General features: G+C 41.3%; 1 protein-coding gene across 1 annotated transcript in view; it reads right to left on the reverse strand.

The window, feature by feature from the left end:
• The window catches only part of klhdc8a (kelch domain containing 8A), a 48,937-nt gene that overhangs the window by 12,561 nt on the left and 15,116 nt on the right, over positions 1–21,260 (reverse strand). The window contains exons 3-6 of the mRNA XM_033626081.2: positions 8,548–8,985; positions 7,637–7,847; positions 4,947–5,111; positions 4,582–4,800 (exon numbers count right to left, since the gene is read on the reverse strand). Of these exons, the coding sequence (XP_033481972.1) occupies positions 4,582–4,800; positions 4,947–5,111; positions 7,637–7,847; positions 8,548–8,712 (760 nt within the window). The 5' untranslated portion in view covers positions 8,713–8,985. The remainder of the gene's footprint in view (positions 1–4,581; positions 4,801–4,946; positions 5,112–7,636; positions 7,848–8,547; positions 8,986–21,260) is intronic.

The following is a 21,260-nucleotide window of genomic DNA, read 5'->3' on the forward strand; positions in this document are numbered from 1 at the left end:
TACATTATCATTTGTAGCATGCTGATGTTAGCATTTAGGTCAAAGCAATGCTGCAGACTCTTAGTTGCATTTTTACATGCAAGCAAATGTGTTAAATATTCAAATTGAGCTCCTTGGTAAGGACACGCTGCACACTGCGTTGCATTCTGGTCAATGTAGGCCATTGCTGATTGAGACATTTGAGTATTTGCCTTTACTGCAATGGATTTTTTCTTTTAATGATTATTAAACGTTGATATGAGATGGTGGACCTACATGAAAATCTGCACTTTGGTTCTGAAACCAACCTTATGTTCTTTCTTGGATTCTACCTCATACCACAGTAGATACTGGGAACATGCTGTGATGTCATCTCTTTCTAAAATACAACATAAATCTACAAAGTGGACGCAGAACACAAGCTACAACATTAGTAATTCTTTTATAAACAGTGCTTACAGTGTCACTGGCTGGATTTTCCTCTTTAAATTACAGTGTGTGTCAACACATCACACTGCAGACTTATGGTTCAGTCCTCTGAGACTGAGTTGCAACTGCAAGCTTTATTCCTATTTGCTTTGGAGGGATTACACAAGTCTTTGCGCCAAGATTTTCTTTGTAGGACTCAGGGAAAACACCAGCATGCATTATTCTAGTCTGGAGGGAGACGGCAGAGGAGAATAAAGAGATGGAGAGACAGAGAAAGAGAGCATAGACAGAGAGAGAGAGCGACAATAGAATGAGGGAGATGAGGCGATTCTCTGAAGACTGGGCTTTGTAGTCTGTGTGGTAGTAATTTCGTCCACAGCTCTCCTCTGTAATTGTCCATCGTGATTAACACTAGAAAAGGATGGTGATTGCTTCTCAGCCTTTGATGAATTCTGTCTAGTCTGTCACGTGTGAAATCTCAGACACTGCTGACCACACAGACGATCCTTTTGGACACAATCTCACCATTATGATTCAGTAATTACATATTGGCCCACAGTCATGGCCAAAACAAGAGCATATTTGCTCTATTCTCATTTCTGCTTGATTCCATCTGCTTTGAAGTGTTTTGGGTGGTTTTAACCATCTCAAGCAGGACATAAATCAAATATAGACGATGTGGGAATACATTTAGTTACTAGTTGGCTCCAGGGGGACGGCATCATTTGTGGGTTTTGCTACTGTTGCCTGAGCCCTACATGCCTTGGAGAAGCCTCTGATTAAAATGTGTTTTTGTTGGATACAAAGTAGAATTCATAATTCTAGTTACTATAACAGAGAGCGGCTTTAAAGGGTTAGTCCCCTAAATCAGTTAAAAACTATATTCCCCTATTCAACCACATAGTTCCAAGTACCAAGGAGCCCCAGGAATTCACTACTGTTTTTTTTCTTGTCTAGCATGAAGAATACAGCTGCATTTGGTTGTGCAATCCACTGTTGTAAGGTGACAATAAATGAACCTTGAAATAAAGTCAGGAAATAAATCAGCAACAAACAGTGCCCTTTGTGCGTTCGTCTATTAGTTTTCACTGCATCTAAAAAGCCATGAAATTGAGCTTAAGATGCAATTTTCACACACAGATACTATGACTACAATTTTAGTATCCTGTAACTGAATCAAAGAGCAAATTAAAGGGACAGTTCAGATCTTCTGAAGTGGTGTTGTGTGAGGTACTTATCGATAGCCAGTGTATTACATACAGTTGATGTTAGTCGGCACACTCCTTGTTTGGAGAAGCAGGCTGGAGTCTGACACAGAAGCTAAGCTATCTACTGCTGTGGAGGGGTCAGCAACAAAACGTATAAAAGGCCCACCTAAAAAAATCATACTCAGTTTAAGTGTTTACTATATGTAGAATATTTTCACAGCTTTACCTCATCATCAGATGCTGATTTTGGTTGGGGAACTTAAACCGTTTCATCACTTTCTGCAAAGCCAGGCTTCATTGAAATAAACAGTAATTTAACATTGCTGAACACAGGAGCTGCTGGTCTACTGCTGCCTCTATCAGTTCGTTTGTTTGTGTATCTTGTGACCTTGGCATTTAGGTTAGTTTGGATTGGGCTGGCATATTATTGGATAAATACACTCGTGTTCAGACAGCCAAAATAACTTCCTCTGGTGGCTGTGACGGGAGCGTAGATGGGGAACTGAAGCCATTGGAACACGCTATCTGTCAATAGCAGTAAAAAAAGCAGTAAAAAAAACTCTCAACATAGCGTAAACATAAACTGTTACAGACTTTTTCACGTGGCTAAAATATGTTTTTGCTGCTGCCCCCATCCACAGCAGTACATTGCTCAACTTTCATGTTGGCACTCTAAACTGGGGGTGTGTCGACCAACATCTACTGTATGTAATACACTGACTATGGACCAACCCCACTTTAGGAGATTCGAACTATCCCTTTGTCTTGCTTTTAGACCTGTCAGGAAGTCAAACTATACATAACTTTGTTTTTAATGTCAGTTAAAGGAAAACAGACCCTTGTTACTTTGATTGTAATCCATATAAGGGTCTTGAGTTCTTAAAACAGATCCAAAGTCCCTGGAGAAAGTTGCTGTGGTAGAATCGGGCAGTATCCAGCAAAGCTGCAATTTATTTGTCCGAGTTTTGAGATATCCATTTCTGAGATTACTACCTCCCCCACACAATGTAATAGAGGTTAATGGAATTTTGTTTGTGGTGCTCACTGCATTGAAACCATTGTATTGTTGTTGGGACAAACATTTCAGAGACAGATACGGACATATAAAAAACTGGGAAACAGATCCACAACTCTCTGAAAGGATTGATACCACTTGAGGAAACAGATTTTTTTTTTCCAAGTAATTTGCACCAGCTGACCCTTTGAACAGTTTCAAAATCCGTTGCTATTCTCCGTGTTAATTTTCTTTCACAACTCCGTTCTTTGCATTTTTGGTCGTACTTGTTGCAGCATGCCCACATTGCCGAAACATCACCTAACAGGCGTGTGTGTCTTAATACCAGCGATATGGAATGGAACAGTAATAGAATATCACTGTGTGACAGCAGATTGCATGACCACGCGTGTGTGTGTGTGGAGAGATATTGCTGCAGATGGATAATAAAGCAATCTGTTTCTGGATCTTGTAATTTAAAGCGCTCCTCATCCCCAGCCCTCCCTCCACAGCTCATCTCCAATCTCATCTCCACCAAAATTAGATTGGAGAAACGGGGTACGGCTGCCTTCCCCGTATGTGTGTGTGTGTGGATATGCATCAGCATATGCACGCCAACGCATGCGTTGGTGTCTGTTGGAAGGCATTTTCTTTCCTTCTTTCTTCCTCTATCTCTCGCACACAAGGCAAACTTTCTCCCCATTATCATACATTAACATTATCACTCCCACGTTCTGCTTTATTTGGCTTCCATTCGACCAATCCCAATGTGCGACCGTATATCCAGCTGTCTAAAATGACTTATCGATTCTTGCTCCCATTTCTCCTTCCGGTCCCTCCTCAATTTGTTCACCTGTTACTCTGGGGTGTCTTTGCGGGATAGAGGGATAAGTCATTTCACTGTGTTGTGGGACACAGAGTGTGCACAGAATTAAGAGGGGAACGAGCCTGTTTGAGTGGAAAACCATTTCTCTTCATGCTGTGGATGATTTTAATGGATGCTGGGTGTGACAGCAAAATCGAAATGAAGATGAATGCTGTCAGTGAAGGAGATAATGAGACATTTGCTGATACGAAAAAATGAATGTCTGTGTTAACCAACTCTATCATAATGACTTTAATTTTTTGATTACAGGTCTTTTATTCATCTAAAATGTTGAAGAAACAGCTTTGGAAATATATATATTATTATCTCTGAGTTTGAGGTGTCTATGCGTTAAGGTGTGGGATGGCGCTGAAGTCAGGATTTATTTAACCTATCTTCACATAAAGACTGAAAGCAGGGAGAAACATATTGCTTTGTTAGCTAATATGGCTGTCACTCTTTATTCGTAATTCAACCGTTTGTTACTTATCGGCGCTAAGATAGCAAGATTTGTATGCAAGGATATGCGGCCCCTTGGTATTGTTTCCTGAGAGGGGTTTCAGAATCCCATGATCGAGCTGGAGCCAAGATATAAAATTTCAAGATGCACCACAATCTCAAAATGCATAGTGCGACTGTATGATACCACACAGGAAAACACATGGGAAATTGCTGTTACCACAGGCAGATGGACATCGCTGGCCACACATTAGACAGTCACAGCTTGCTGTATTTCAGACTCATGGGAACTTGACAGTTATGTTTGGTGTACTAAGAAGCTGAGAAAGCATCGGCAGCATGCTGGATGAATTTGACATCTCCTGTGAAGTGTTTGTACAATGTAGCTGTCGTGAATTAATGGAATCACTGCTGATATTGATGGGGGACTTGGAAGAAAATTTTAAACAACCCTTTGTCATCTGGCATGTGTTGTGTGCATGTGTATGTGTTCTAATTCATGACTTATGTCTCAAATGGGGAGGAGTGGCAGGGTTTAATCTCTTTCTCCATGTGCAAGGCCTTTACATATTAGACCAAATACAGATCTTTTATCAAAAGACTAGCAGCATAAATGGAAACCTGTGAAGGTAAATGTGTTTCTGTACCTTGGTTGGTGTCAAAAATGTTGACGTTCTTGGTGAACTTGGAGCTCTGGTGCCCTCCTCCCTGCCGCAGTCCTCCGAGCAGACACAACCTCCCAGTTGTGTCCCATATCACGCCCCCGTACGAACGTTTACAAGGCATGGCGGGTAGAGTGGTCCAAGATCGCGTCTCTGCGTCGTACACCTCAAAGGCTTTCACTGGTCGCTTACACTGGCGACCGCCTAAAGGTTTGTATAAAAAGAGCACTAATAATTAGAATTGTACAAATGCTGATAGAGCGCATATTAGAATATTGAGAAATAATATATGTTGTTAAATACACACACAGTTAAACTATTTTAGTACACCTACACTGGTGTGTTTGTACCTGCCACATAGAGCTTGTTGCCCAGGAGATGTGTGTTTGCATCGTAGCGTGGGGTCGGCATGGGAGGAAGTAGCGCCCACACGTCCTTTCGAAGGTCATACTGCTGCAGGATGCTACGAGGGAGTAGATCAGCACCCATTCCCCCCACAGCCAGGGCCCGGCCATCTACACACACACACACGCAGAGCCAGAGTTTCCGTCTGAGTGCTTTTATGTACTAATAATTTATCGGATGAACAGGCCACAATTTTCACCAAATGCATGGATTTTATGGATTTAAGTTTAGTGTGTGAAATATCTGTACATCACAACCTGCCTTAAAATGCTGCTAAAATGAGTCAACAATGCTCAACAATGATCAGCTTGTGAAAGACCAATCCCAGCAGATGGAAACACCTCACTGGCACTTTACTTTATGAAGTGCTAAAAATCTACAAAACCAGAGAGCTGGCTGAGAAGTTCGTGACGAGGCAGGAGACTGTGGCAGACATGGGAAGGACAGGGAGTACAGCAGCAGAATAATAAAATGCATGAGTCCACGTCTGGCACTTTGGCATGATACCTCTAGCATAAGAATGGAAGTGGGTGTGAGAGTGTTGACATGAGGGAAAACACAGTACATGAGAATAAAGAGAAAGGGAACTGCAGGGGAAAAGTCTGCATTTCTTATTTCTTTATTGATTTTGTAAGTTTTTTGTGATAAATTATACATATTTACAACAATTTCTAACCTCTACGCATCTACATTTCATAAATAACAAAGGGAAAAAAGTTTCCCACATACTTTATATTCATTTTGGGGAGTAGAAAAGCTCATTACCTGAAGTTCATTATCTAATATCTGGAAAATAACGATTTTAAAAATGTCAATAAGAACTGCGTTATTTAGTCAAATCGGTGACTGACTATCCCTTCAGATATACCATATTTGTTTTAATTTGGCCCCATTGATCATTTTGTCAGGCTATTTGTCTCCTTTTGAGCTGCTGGGGATGAGTTTGGGGATGAAACTGCGAGCAAAGGCCTGAGGATTGAAGATTGTTCAGGGCGATGAAGAGAGCTGTGCGTACACGGCCAATAAGTCTGTGTGTTTACAGCATCTATCTGTGTTCCAGCAGACACTGACAGATGCACTGCTGGACTGAACACAAACCCAACCAAGGCTGAAGAGATGCTCTCTGAAAAAACTGTTTATTTATATAGACTGCTGGACTGATCCTAAAATGTGAGAATAAATGTGAGTGTCAGACCCCGAAAATTGCTCAATCGACATCAGATAGCAAAACTTACCTTGAACTTTTTGGTTACAATTATATACAATACAACAAAGTGTATTCAGGTGTTGTTTGAAGTGCTGTTCATACAGTGTGGAGTGTAGTTACTCCGATCACCTTCTCTACACTCACACACAGGTGATGGCACATAAAATTTACTAGTTACATAACTAATAGTTTAGAGAATGGAGAACTCAAGTGATTTAGTATTGCACTTCCATGAAGTTGGGTGACTCACAAGCGACAGATTTAGGAAACAGTGGTCAAACCAAAGCAGCAGAGCAAAAAATAACCTCAATGGGTTATTTTTTTAAATGTTGGAAAGCTCCTCCAGAACCACAGAACATACTTGGGTGTAAGCCTGGAGGGGATCATGCATTTGGTCATATGTGTGAGTGTATCCTCCTGTCTGTTTGCAGCTAAACTCGCAAACTACTGGACCAATCAGCCTAGTACTTAGTAAAATAAACTTTACTTACTTACTTTGTGTATACATTTATAGCTGTGTGTTGAAGGACGTCTTGCAGTTGCTGTGATTCACAATTGTTGAAAAACCTGTTTGACTGTTTTATATTGACTGGAAAGTCTTTGCTATCTACATTTACCTACCTTCATTATGGTTCGAAAACTGACATCTTCTTTTGAATGAATTTGGTTAATTATACACCTAATTTGTTAAGATCCACTACAGTTAGGTACGGTACGACATGAATCTGTCAAAAGTTTTCGTTATCTTCCCTGCCATCTTGACTGTGAGGGAGCCGGGAACCTTATAGAAATAAGTTAAAACCCCTAGAGATATTCTGGTAATATTATACTGGATTTAAAATGACAACTAATGTGAGCTAATGCTAGATTTTTATGTCCAGTACTCACTTCCACAGAATGCTTTTATTTCTTATTGCAGTCCTGCTGCATAATGTAGTACATCTGCTGCTGCATCCATGAAATATATTTAGCATCATCAGTAACATATTTTATGTTTAGGCTTGATTTTTTTCATGCATTAGGAGTGGTTAGGAAAGAGACTTGATGAAATGAGACACTCTCTTGGCAGTGGACACATTTCCTCATTTTAAGTACCTCTGTGATCTTTGTTTGGAGCTGGAGATAAATAAAAGTTTTTATGAAAAGGGATTATTTGCAGTGATTTCAAAGTTCAGCAGTTACAGTTTATAGTTCTTGTGTTTAAGAGAAGTTCTGTTAAACCTGTTCCAGATTCAACCCACACAGCTAATCAACTGTATTTGGTCTTATAAATGGCAGCTTTGCACACACCACCATACCACACTGCAGTGACTAGAAGCCTACATGTTTAAGTATCAGAGTGTGATAAGGAGACAACTTTTGGCTTTGAAGTAGTAACACTGTCTTTCAAAATGTTACTACTTATTATGATATACTGGTGTTCCGTACCTTTCACAGTGATGGATACACCCATCAAGGCCTCCCGCAGAGCGCTCCTCTTCCTCCACCTCCCTTCCTCTGTGTTGTATATCTCCACCACCTTCAAAGGGCTCTGGTCCTCTCCCACTCCTCCGACCACCAGGATCTGTTTGCCCAGCACTGCCACGGCTGCCCCAGCACGCGGGGTGGGCATGGCAGGCAAGCTCATCCACCTGTCTCCCTGCAGACAGGGACAATCAGCTGCATTCAGGCAAAGCAGTCACAGACAAACCCACAAACCATGGAGGACAGAGCAGCTGTCAAAACATCTGGTTATGTTTTATAATGCAACTAAGTTACATCTTTGTTTAAAAAAACAGCAACTAGTTTTTACTTTTCTGATCTACTGCACCTGCTCAGTGCTTGGATTTGTTTTATATATAGGGCTACTTATTTTCCCATTTAAATCAATTTATTTGTGACAGGAGGCTTAAATGTATTTCATGTTTAAGTAAAACATGATACATTTGCACAGTGGAAATTGAAATGCAGATACTGTACAGGAAAACTTTATTAATTATATATTCTAGCTTCATTTAGTATATTCTGCACACTGGGGAAATGTAACATTTCATTTGTTACATTTGAGCAAATGTGTGAATGCGTCAATTTCATAATAGTGTTTATATAAAAAAAAATCTATATACAGTATATATATATATATATATATATATATATATATATATATACATACACACACACATATATATATATATATATATATATATGTATACATATATATATGTCCATATATATATATATATATATATATATAGTTCTGACATCACGAGTAGTACAACTTAATCGGTCATGCACTGTCTATTCCTAGTTAGGAAAAAAAATGAAACAGACACAATATCCATATTGCATGAGTTTGTTACCTCAGGGGAGTAGAGCTCCAGGGCAGGGCAGGGCCTCCCTGCAGCGTCGCAGCCCCCTAACATGTACATTTGCCCCCCCACTTCAGTCAGAGTGTGGTAGACGCGGCCGCTGGGCAGTCGTGCCAGGCTCTGCCAGTGAAACTCGTGGGCTGAAGGTACCGCCATGGCCTCAGCACCCCAGGGGAGACTCACCGAGGCAGGGAGGGATGACGAAGAAGGAGGCCCAGAGTCAGGGAAGTTTTGGTGTTGGACTGATTAGGGAGAGCTGAGAAGATGGAGGTGTGGGAGAGCTGGGAGACTGGAGTCAGGGCCCTTGGGTGAGGGGGAGGTTCTTTATTGAAAAGGTGAAGCGGAGGTGAGCAGTAGGAGTGTGGGATCAGTAAAAGGCCAGGCTGAACTCTCCTCTCCTGGGGATGGTCCGCCGCCTCCTGCAGGGCCCTAGAGAAGATTTAGATTTAGAGTGTGAAAAAGTGAACACAATTTTAAGAGCGTCAATGAAAAGCAGCGTACGCAAGAGTGGGCATTTACAGCAGCCTGTAAGATGTTAACACTCAGAGGCATCTACAGTAAAGAAGATAAGGTGTTTTAAAGTGTTTGTCATAGGAAGGATCTCATCAGCAGCGGTGCAAATTAACTAAGTACATTTACTCAAATACTCTTTTAAGGTACTTGTGCTTATCTTGAGTATGTCTGTTTTATGCTACTTTAAACTATTGTCTAACTAAATTTTACAGGGAAATGTTATACTTTTAAAGCAGTGATTATCTGGCAGCAGTGGTGTAGTGTTTAATGTGTTTTAGACAGACAAAAGAAAATTAATTGAAATCTACTCCATCAAGTATTTTTTAAAGTAAAACTGCCAAACATAATGTGGATTAGCTTCTCCAATGCGAGGATTTCCTCCTTTGCTTTGTTTTATAGCAGATCACTGATGAGATTTCACCTTGGAGTCTGGGGAAAATGTGACGGTGCATTCCTCATTATTTTATGACATTTTATAGACCAAAGGATTAATCAATTAATTGAGAAAATAATTAGCAGATTACTGGATAATGAAAATACTCAATCATTGCAGCCCTTTCTGACAGCTACAGTTGCTTTGATAATTAAAATTGCACATGAAAAACATATGATGACCATATAAAACCAGCAAATAATTTATTTATTCTATAAATATATACATATATATATATATATATATATATATATATATATATGTGTATGACTAGTTTCAATGTCCCTTCCTTAAACACAAACAATGGCAGAGTATGAACATATGAACATGAAGCTCAATGACAAATTTCATACTGATCCTCAGAACAAGAAAAGCCACATGTGTAAAGGAGGAATGAAATGATCAAAACTAAACAAATATTTTATTAAAGTGGGATCGTCTTTAGGATCTTCTCATATTGATTTTCTATTTTCAGTCCCTCCTTGCACCACTCTCACTCTCTTGTTGTTTATCAAATCACCAATGAACAAGATATGAGACAAGTTAAATGAGATAAGCTATTGCTACTGCAGTGGTTCCTCTGCCTCACTCCCACCGATGTGACTACTTCATCAGGGAAGAGCAGGCTGCAGCTCTGGAGACGGACATTCAGCTTGACTGTTGCAACTCAAACCCAACATAAACCAAAGCACCAGGGGTCACAGTGGGTGGGTGGCCAGCGGCAGCAATAGAGCTAACCTGTGTAACAGCAGCAACATAAAGTCCTAAATGAAACATTTTGATGGCTTGACAGATATGAAGCTTATAGTGCACCACTTTGTCTTGCTTTTAATCCAAAGAGCAAGAGCATCAATGTAAACATAGAAAATCACTACAACTAAACTCCCATGATGAGTGGCCTCTCCCCTCCTCTTGCCTGGGCCATATCTACTGCACTGCCCGAGGAGAAAGGGAGAGACCCCGCGCTGATGGCAGAAGAGCTGTGGACCTTGATTACTCTGAAGCATGCATGGTAATGAACTGCAGTATAATATATTCCTCTTTTTTCCCCTAATGGTCTGAATAAGTTCCTAAATAAGGGTCTGAAAAGTCATTAAGCCACGTGAGAAAGTCACTAAGTTGGCAACACTGCGTCCAGGTTTAGACCCCCAGTGGTCCTGGGGTTAATCTGGATGAAGTCAAGTTGCTTTAGGACGCGAACTGAGGGTCTGTGCGCTGAGCTACCCCAAGGTTGAATTCACCACATAAGGTTAGCTAAAGCAGCAGTAAGAGTAGTCGATCCATCTAAAGCTAACACTAAGTCAGCCAGTAAACGTTATGTAAGCTTAAGTCAGTTGTGACTATTGTATTAGACTTACATGAAATGGCGTGAATGAATGTGACTAAACGTTATGTGATTAAAACTTTAATTCATTAACTTAACGTAATTTCTGCTTAAGTCACGTCATAGATTTTCATGGTGGTTCTTTAACAACGTAGACAACATTCTCGGCACCCATCGGCTGTATTCGGCGTCTGACTTCCGGCAGACGGCGATACAGCCTCTGGGGGCAGACTCCCGATTTTTTGGCATTCTGGTTTGATTCTGGCTGAGGAAGCGAATTTCCGTTTCCGACTTCCGTTTATATATAATGACTGCTGCTGACATGCTGACGTATTGCAGTAAGCGAGTTGTGTCATTTCCGGTGTTTCTGTGACAGCGTCTCTGTACTGCTCTGGTGAATTCTACTAGCCTGCTTTCTGCTTTCTCACTTCAGTTGCTTTAACGTCTACTTCAAGTCTTAACCCACACTGGTTCTGTTTAAGCACTTATAGCTCTCCTCCTTTCTACGACTTTCTTGCTAATCTCTTAGCTGTTGTTTGCACGTTACTGGCCTTGGTAGCTACATTAGCTTTACAGTTAGCGATGGCTTCTCCTTCTGCTCTTTCTTGCTCGGTGTGCCAAATGTTCAGTTGTGCCTCTGCCTCCTTTAGCGACAGTGGTAATTGTAATAAGTGTAGCTTATTTGCTGCGTTGGAGGCGAGGCTTAATGAATTAGAAGCGCGGCTCCGCACCATGGAAAACCATTCAGTAGCTGCAGTAGTTAGCCAGCCCCCTGTAGCCGGTGCGGAGCCACATAGCATAGCCTTAGCCTCTGCTAGCGGTCCTCCGGTAACTCCCGTTCAGCCGGGAGGTTGGGTTACGGTTCGCCAGAAGCACAGCTCCAAGCCGAAGCTCACGGCTCACCACCAGCCTGTTCACGTTTCCAACCGCTTTTCCCCACTCAGCGACACACCCGCTGAGGATAAAACTCTGGTTATTGGCAGCTCTATTCTGAGGAACGTGAAGTTAGCAACACCAGCGGCCATAGTCAAATGTATCCCTGGGGCCAGAGCGGGCGACACTGAATCAAATTTAAAACTGCTGGCTAAAGCTAAACGTAGATTCAGTAAGATTGTTATTCACGTCGACGGCAATGACACCCGGTTACGCCAATCGGAGGTCACTAAAATTAATATTGCCTCGGTGTGTGAATACGCAAAAACGATGTCAGACTCCGTAGTTTTCTCTGGACCCCTCCCAAATCTGACCACTGATGACATGTTTAGCCGCATGTCATCATTTAATCGCTGGCTGTCCAGGTGGTGTCCAGCAAACGATGTGGGTTTCGTTAATAATTGGCAAACTTTCTGGGGAAAACCTGGTCTTATTAGGAGAGATGGCATTCATCCCACTTTGGATGGAGCTGCTCTCATTTCTAGGAACCTGGCAAATTTTATTAGTAATTTAAATCCCTGACAACCCAGAGTTGAGATCAGGACTCAGAGTCGCAGTCCTATATGCATCTCTGAGCTTCTAGTGCAGTTACCCAGCCATAGTTTTCATAGTTTTATACAAACGGTGTCTGTCCCCCGACCACCTAAATTATTTAAATCTAAAATTAAACAAAGAGGAGTTGTGCATAACAACCTCATAAAAATTAAAACTTCTTCTGTGACAGAAAGACAAAACAGGAGAATTAAATGCGGACTGTTAAATATCAGGTCTCTATCGTCTAAAGCAGTGTTAGTAAACAAATTAGTATCAGATAATCATATTGATTTACTCAGTCTCACAGAAACCTGGCTGTGTCAAGATGAATATGTTAGTCTAAATGAATCCACTCCTCCCAGTCATAATAATACCCACATTCCTCGAGGCAGCGGCCGAGGAGGGGGAGTTGCAGCCATTTTTAACTCTAGTCTGTTAATCAGCCCTAAACCTAAACTAGATTATAATTCATTTGAAAGCCTCGTTCTTAGTCTTTTACATCCGACCTGGAAAACCTTGCAGACACTTTTATTTGTTATAGTGTACCGTGCTCCTGGCCCGTATTCTGAATTTGTATCTGAATTCTCAGAGTTTTTATCCAGTTTAGTTCTTAAATCAGATAAAGTTATTATTATAGGCGATTTTAACATTCACGTCGATGTTGATAATGACTCCCTGGCTACCGCGTTTATCTCATTATTAGACTCCACTGGCTTCAGTCAGGGTGTACATGAACCCACTCACTGTTTTAACCATACCCTCGATCTAGTTCTGACGTATGGAATTGAAATTGATAACCTAACAGACTTTCCACAGAATCCCTCGCTATCGGATCATTATTTGATTACTTCTGATTTCTTTTTACTCGATTACACGCCACTCAGCAACAGTTACTATACTAGATGTTTATCAGATAGCGCTGTCGCAAAATTTAAGGAAATGATTACTCCGTCGTTAAATTCAATACCAAGTCCTTCAGTAACAGAGGTTTCCCGTACCGACTTTAACCTCTCCCGAATTGATCATCTTGTCGATAGCGCCGTAGGCTCGCTGCAAACAACACTCGACTCTGTAGCTCCTCTTAAAAAGAAGTTAACAAAGCAAAGAAAGTTCGCTCCTTGGTATAACTCTCAAACCCGTAATTTAAAACAAATATCGCGAAAATTTGAAAGGCATTGGCAATTAACCAAACTGGAAGAATCTCGTTTAATCTGGGCAGACAGTCTCAAAACGTATAAGAGGGGCCTCCACAATGCCAGAGCAAACTATTACTCAGCGTTAATAGAAGAAAACAAGAATAACCCCAGGTTTCTTTTCAGCACTGTAGCCAGGCTGACTGAGAGTCAAAGCTCTATTGAGCCTTGTATTCCTTTAGCCCTTAGCAATAATGATTTTATGAGCTTTTTTATTGACAAAATTCTAACTATTAGAGGCAAAATTCATGACCTCCTGTCCGCAGATAGTACCTATCTAACCTCAAACACAGCTGTAAGACTTAATATATATTTAGATTGCTTCTCCCCAATTCCTCTTCAAGAATTGACGGCAGTAAATTCTTCATCTAAATCATCAACGTGTCTCTTAGACCCCATCCCAACTAGGCTACTTAAGGAGGTCTTACCTTTAGTTAACACCCATATATTAGATATGATCAATATATCCTTATTAACAGGCTATGTACCACAGTCTTTTAAGGTAGCTGTAATTAAACCTCTACTAAAAAAGCCCACCCTGGATCCAGAGGTGTTAGCCAACTATAGACCAATATCTAATCTTCCCTTTCTGTCAAAGATCCTTGAGAAAGTAGTCGCAGACCAGCTGTGTGATTTTCTCCATGATAATAATTTATTTGAGGAATTTCAGTCAGGATTTAGAGTGCATCATAGCACTGAGACAGCACTAGTTAAAATTACAAATGACCTTCTGATTGCTTCAGACAAAGGACTCGTCTCTGTACTTCTTTTATTAGATCTTAGTGCAGCGTTTGACACTATTCACCATCAAATTCTACTGCAGAGAGTGGATCACTTAATTGGCCTAAAAGGTTCTGCACTAAGCTGGTTTAAATCTTATTTATCTGATCGTTTTCAGTTTGTTGACGTTCATAATGAATCATCCTTACATACTAAAGTTTGTTTTGGAGTTCCGCAAGGTTCTGTGCTCGGACCAATCCTATTTACTCTATATATGCTTCCTTTAGGTAACATCATTAGAAATCACTCTATAAATTTCCATTGTTATGCGGATGATACACAGTTGTATTTATCGATGAAGCCAAAAGAAAGTAATCAATTAACTAAACTTCATAATTGCCTTAAAGACATAAAAACCTGGCACCAATTTCCTGATGTTAAATTCAGACAAAACTGAAGTTATTGTTCTTGGCCCCAAACAACTCAGAGACTCTTTATCTGATGACATAGTTTCTCTAGATGGCATTGCTCTGGCCTCTAGCACTACTGTAAGAAACCTCGGAGTAACATTTGATCAAGATTTGTCTTTTAATTCTCATTTAAAACAAACCTCACGGACTGCATTTTTTCATCTGCGTAATATTGCAAAAATTAGGCCTATCCTGACCCAAAAAGATGCAGAAAAATTGGTCCACGCTTTTGTTACCTCAAGGCTGGATTACTGTAACTCTCTATTATCAGGTAGCTCTAGTAAGTCCTTAAAAACTCTCCAGCTAATTCAGAATGCAGCAGCACGTGTACTAACAGGAACTATGAAACGAGATCATATTTCTCCTGTTTTAGCTTCTCTGCACTGGCTCCCTGTAAAATCCAGAATTGAATTTAAAATCCTACTGTTAACTTATAAAGCTCTAAATGGTCAGGCTCCGTCATATCTTAGAGAGCTCATAGTGCCTTATTATCCCACCAGAACACTGCGCTCTGAGAATGCAGGGTTACTCGTGGTCCCTAAAGTCTCCAAAAGTAGATCAGGAGCCAGAGCCTTCAGCTATCAGGCTCCTCTCCTGTGGAATCATCTTCCTGTTACGGTCCGGGAGGCAGACACCGTCTCCACATTTAAGACTAGACTTAAGACTTTCCTCTTTGATAAAGCTTATAGTTAGGGCTGGCTCAGGCTTGCCCTGTACCAGCCCCTAGTTAGGCTGACTTAGGCCTAGTCTGCCGGAGGACCCCCTATAATACACCGGGCACCTTCTCTCCTTCTCTCTCTCTCTTGTATCCTATTACTGCATCTTGCTAACTCGGCCATTCTGGATGTCACTAACTCGGCTCCTTCTCCGGAGCCTTTGTGCTCCACTGTCTCTCAGATTAACTCATATCGCAGCGGTGCCTGGATAGCGTGACGTGTGTGGTTGTGCTGCTGCCGTGGTCCTGCCAGATGCCTCCTGCTGCTGCTGCCATCATTAGTCATTAGTCATACTTCTACTGTTATTATACACATATGATTATTGTCACACATGTATACTGCCAGATATTAATACATACTTTCAACATATTGTACCACAGTAGCCAGAACTATAACTATAATACTTTACTTTCATTAATGTTGTTGTAAGCTACTGTCATTACCGTCTGTCCTGCATCTCTCTCTGTCTCTCTCTGTCTCTCTTTCTGTCTCATTGTGTCATATGTATTACTGTTAATTTATTATGCTGATCTGTTCTGTACGACATCTATTGCACATCTGTTCGTCCTGGAAGAGGGATCTCTCCTCAGTTGCTCTTCCTGAGGTTTCTACCGTTTTTTTCCCCCGTTAAAGGGTTTTTTTGGGGGAGTTTTTCCTTATCCGCTGTGAGGGTCCTAAGGACAGAGGGATGTTGTATGCTGTAAAGCCCCGTGAGGCAAATTGTGATTTGTGATATTGGGCTTTATAAATAAAATTGATTGATTGATTGATATAAGTAAATATGCTGAACCACTGCGATGGAGTTTGCAGTGATGCCAATTATGTTCCGCCTCGTTAGTTCACTGCACGGACCGTTTAACTTGGCAACAACTGCAGCCAGCTCAAACATGATTGGTCAATATGACGCGGACTACAAACAGTCTACAACCGGAAACCAGGGCTCTTCCGCTCTTCTTCCAGAGGCAAGATCTCCGGGGTTTGCCTACAGACTCTACATTCACTGAATGTAGAGTCTGTATAGAGACTACGTAGACAACAACTCCTATGATCCCACACTATTTCACAACGTCATCAAAGTCTGTCTTTTGTTATTGTTTTGAGACCCTTAGCAGCAAAAATTATGTATTATGCGTTTAATCAAATTCCGAGCTCAAATCATAGTAAATATCAGTCTGATGCATGTTAAAAATGAGGAGAAGAACAAAGCAATACACCCACTGGCCAAACTATTATGTCACTCAAAGTATTGGTTTCATTCATTCAGTTGCCTAAAGATTTCTTAACTTCTAGGAAGAAAATCTCCATCCTTATTAATGTCCGAACCAAATCAGTAGCTCAAAGCTCATATTTCCAACATTCTGTGTTAAACAACACCCAACAAGAGTTCGCCTGTTATGTCGCTGAAAGTTCTCTTTTTTTGTCATATTATTTAAGCAGTCATTAAAATGAATCATCCAGGCTTGGAGCTATGACAAGGTCTCATCTTCTAATTTAAAGAAGAATGCTAATTGCTAAGTGAACATACTGGATTGTCTTGTCACACAGTATAATGAATTAAGACTTTTGCAGTATGGTGATCATTGCCAACAAGTTACACTTCACCCACCTTTCCCTTTAACACTACATCACTTTGCCCGTGTGTAACTGTGAATCAAAACATCCTCTTCTTCCCTGCTCTGCTCACGAGTAGCAGCTGTAGACTAGTGGAACCGAACTGACACGGCGTCTATCATGTTTAAGTTTCTCTCCTCGTCGCTGTGATGCCTGGCGCCGCTGTTGTTTTTTTCCTGTGTCATCCCTCAGGAGCTTTCTGTTTCCTGCGTGTAACCCACTTCTCCTGCCTACGAACGGTTTCCAGCGAGGAACGGGGGAGGAGGATGTCACTGATGTGGGAGGAAGCATCCAGAATAAACCCACGATGCGCTTCAAACCAAATTCTGACTACATCACACACTACATCACCTTAAATGCACCCTGTATCAACCTTATGTGTCATCCAGGGGGGGGGTAACACGAGTCATTACTGCCAGAGTCAGGTGTGTTCTGAGGAGGTCACAGGGAGAAGGTTTAAGTGAAAATGTACCTGCTGTTAAATGACCAAGCTGTGATTTAACACATTCTCTCAGCAGTTTATCTTTTAAGGCTTCAAATCTCTTTTTAACACATGCACCCCCCTCCTTCCAAACCTCCACCCCTTCTCCCTTTACTCCCCCTCTGTGTCCGTCTCCCTCTGTTTTACTGCCACGCTTTATCTACCTGTCATACCTTTGATCGTCTCACAGACGGAGGAATAAAGGACGGAGGCTGAATATAAAAAGAGGATCGTCCTTCAAAATAAAATCTCCCCCATTTTAGTGTGTGCGGGTAGGTTGCCATAGCAACAGTTGGGCTTTTCCCGAGAGGCGCAGCTTTTGTTTTTTTCATTCCATGTGCACATGATTGCTTATCGCTTGGTTTGCTGTTAATAACGGCTCATGAAAAGGATGAAAAACAAATAAAAGCGGTTGCTCTCCTATAGGCTGACCGTGGCAGGCGCACGCTTGCTAACGAGGCAGGGTAGTTCTCTCCCGACCCGGCTCACAGAGTGCATTAATTGCAATCTGTAACCGATTTGGTTCGCCACATCGTTTTTTTTTAATTAACTGCTTCAACAGCTTGAGATCAACAGTAAGCCCACCAGCATCATCTGAAGTCATTTACAATCAGCATGCCTCCAACTTGAAACTTTTAATTAGGTTGCATAGTTCCTCTCCCTCAGCTCCCTCCGTGCAGGGACCGTCTCTAAATGTAAAGCCACAGAACGCTTCATTCATTAAAATGAAGCATAATGAAGTGCATGTTAATTTCATGTCGTGTCTTACCACCGATTAGAGCCTTATCAACCTTCCATCCAAGTCTGAAAGACAATAACCATCATTTATGATAAACAGGTTGCAGTGTAGGAGGAACATCTGAACTCAGTCTGTTGGTTGTTCTGCTCGTGGACTTCAGACGCATCAATATGCAAATAGTGAGACTGCAAAAGCTAACCTGAAGCCAAGGCACAAATCCAGCCAGTAATAACATTAGATACAACAAATTGGAATATTTGAGATGACTAAACTGGATCCAACTGCACTGCATGTGAGTTAATCCCTTATTAATCAGACCTGGAAGGAAGAAATCCAGCATTACTTTTCCCCAGGAAAGACTCGCATTAGGGAATCAGATATTCATTATTCGTGTTGTTTTCAGATGTATCATGAACAATATTTTCCAAATAAATGTTCTTTAGCTAAAATTTAATTGAATTGATTCAATTAATAGATTAAGAAGGTGAACCTGCTGATAAGTTTCCTTTTCAAATGCTACAAACTGCCTAGCTGGATGGATTTCAGTCATTAGGTGCAGTAACATGGGCCCTAATATTCAGAATAAAAATGCCTCATCTAACAACGTCAATCTGAGGAGACTGGCTCGATTGAAACAAATTTTCAGTTATGTTGAGGGGGAACCTTTGACCCCTTTTACATGGACAGTTCCAGGTGGGAATGTTCCACTGTTATGCTGCCTCTCGTTTCTGTATTAAAAAAAAAACATTGAATGAGGGGCCAGAGTCTCACTTTTAGTGGTGGAAGTATCAGTGTTGGTGTCTGTGCAAAAGGGCCGGCCGGCAGGACCACACCTCGTGTGGGATGGGTGGGACGTTTTGACGACATGTTATGCATGTGACCCACCATGGAAGATTTTAAAGGCAGCTAGCAGCACTTAGCAGCTAATTCAAAGAACAGCTGTTAAAAATGTCCGCAAAATGGGAAAACAATAAGGTCAGGGAGCTCCTTACCCTCTGAGCAGGGGATGACACCAGCTCAGAGTGTGGATACGAGACCCGAGCCTGACAAGACCCGTAGGAACCTGACCGGTCAGGCCAGGTATGGATAACAAATCAGAGATTTTGCTCTGGTTCGGCCCACTTGGCATGCTGCTGTGTTGTGCTATGGCCTATTCAAGTGCTGGAATTTGTTATTTACATGACAACGCCTGAATGCAACACAGGCTCCGCTACAATTGAGTGTGTACGTTGCGCTGCTGTGCATGCAGCGTGTTTGACTGTGCGTAACAGCTGCCTTTTGATGGTCATTTACACACTGTCCATGTGTGATCACAGTAAACAGATAAGCTGTAACCATGATAACAAAAACTATATCAGGTTACAAACTGCTTCGGGCTCAGGTTGGGTTCGGACGAAAAAACAAAAAGTCTATTGAGGTTGGGCCGGGCTCGGTTATAACCGTCTCGGACTCGGGTCGGGTTTGGTCAGGAAAATGCGGCCCACGCTGGGCTCTACCTCAGCTGCCATTTAACAGGGACGGTAAATGATTGTTATTGCCATGTTATGCCATTGTTATTGTTTAGGAAACACTGCTGACGTGTATGTGATATGTCACACTAGAGGCTGATGCTGTTGTGTTATACATTATGCCCAGCATGCCTCTTTCGCTTCCCTGATGCCGGCATGCTGTCTGAAATCACTCACAGGAGCAGCACGATGCCACCATTGTTTGATTTTGTGTAAAAATGCAGAGGAGGCATAAAGAAGGGACTTCATGTCAGCCCTATAGCATAGCTTTCTATCTGTCTCAAATTTAGATAGTCTGCATGTGAGGTGTTTGTGGGACGTCTGTGATTCGTAGGTACAGAACATAACCTGGATTATACTTCAGTTACTTACTACTAAATTTACTCAATAAGGTTGGAAAAAATAAACTTCCTCTTCTTCTTCTGTTATAGTATTTCCGACAGATTAAATGCTTTACAGTGGGCAGAACCACTTTGCACAATTAAACAAAGTTATATTCTGATTAAATGCTTTGGGGCATGTAAACTCACACCTTTATTTGGCATCAGTGTAAACAGTTAAAGTGGAATTTCTAATCAGAGTGATTTCAATCACACTGAAGGAATATTATTCATGTAAGCAGAGCTATTGTTTAGCAACAATGGGAGCCAAAAAGAACTAGGTCTAGTTTAGTCAAAGGGAAATACACTGCATGTAAAAGGCTTTTGGGGATTTCAGAGAGGTCTGTGAGGGCACTACTGCCAACAAAGTCCAAAAAAAAAACAACAAATCACTGCTGTTTGCACTTTTGTTTGCGATAAGAGGTAGTCTACATATCTGGTGCCAAAACAACTGCCAAAATTGCACTGCTCCTGTGCCTGACCTGTATTTACATGTTTGTTTCAGCTTGTTTTTACAAGATAATCTGCAAGTAAAAAATCCTGCAATTGGAACAAAAACAGTATTTATAGACATCATGGTTTTGAGAACACAGTGAGGTTTGAAAATATGGATGAAGAGGACCGGACTACTGCTTTGACAGCCACATTATAGCTTGAAATACAGCAGCAATCTTGAATCTGCTGTATGGTCTGAATCAAACAACCTCTTTCCCTCAGTCTCCTTTAATCCCTCTTTCAAGTCTTACAGGTTGGGCTGTGATTTGGGAAAAGGCTTCAATAACCTACACAAGGTATTTTTAGTGCAGTAACCTATTTTTCATTATTTAGAGGTCAGATGAAACGCCTGGTGTGCTTTACTCTGTTCTACAACTGTCCCTCTCTGGACTCTCCCTCTCTCCCTCTGTTGGTGCAGGCAGTTCACCGAGGGATCATTTATTGACTTGTATTTAATTAGTCTGCAGTATTTAAATAGCGCATCTGTGCTGCAGTCTGTAGCTGACCTCAGTACACCGCCAAAGTTGCCAAAATTTGTTAGTGTATGCATGTGCGTGTGTGTGTGTGCTCTTATTTGTGTGTTTGTGTGTGAGAGAGTATAAAAATGCAGAAGAAGGTACCAGAGCTTTATCAGACAAACAGTATTTCACACTG

The sequence above is a fragment of the Epinephelus lanceolatus genome, chromosome 1, assembly GCF_041903045.1.
Source record: "Epinephelus lanceolatus isolate andai-2023 chromosome 1, ASM4190304v1, whole genome shotgun sequence".
Lineage (NCBI taxonomy): Eukaryota > Metazoa > Chordata > Actinopteri > Perciformes > Serranidae > Epinephelus > Epinephelus lanceolatus.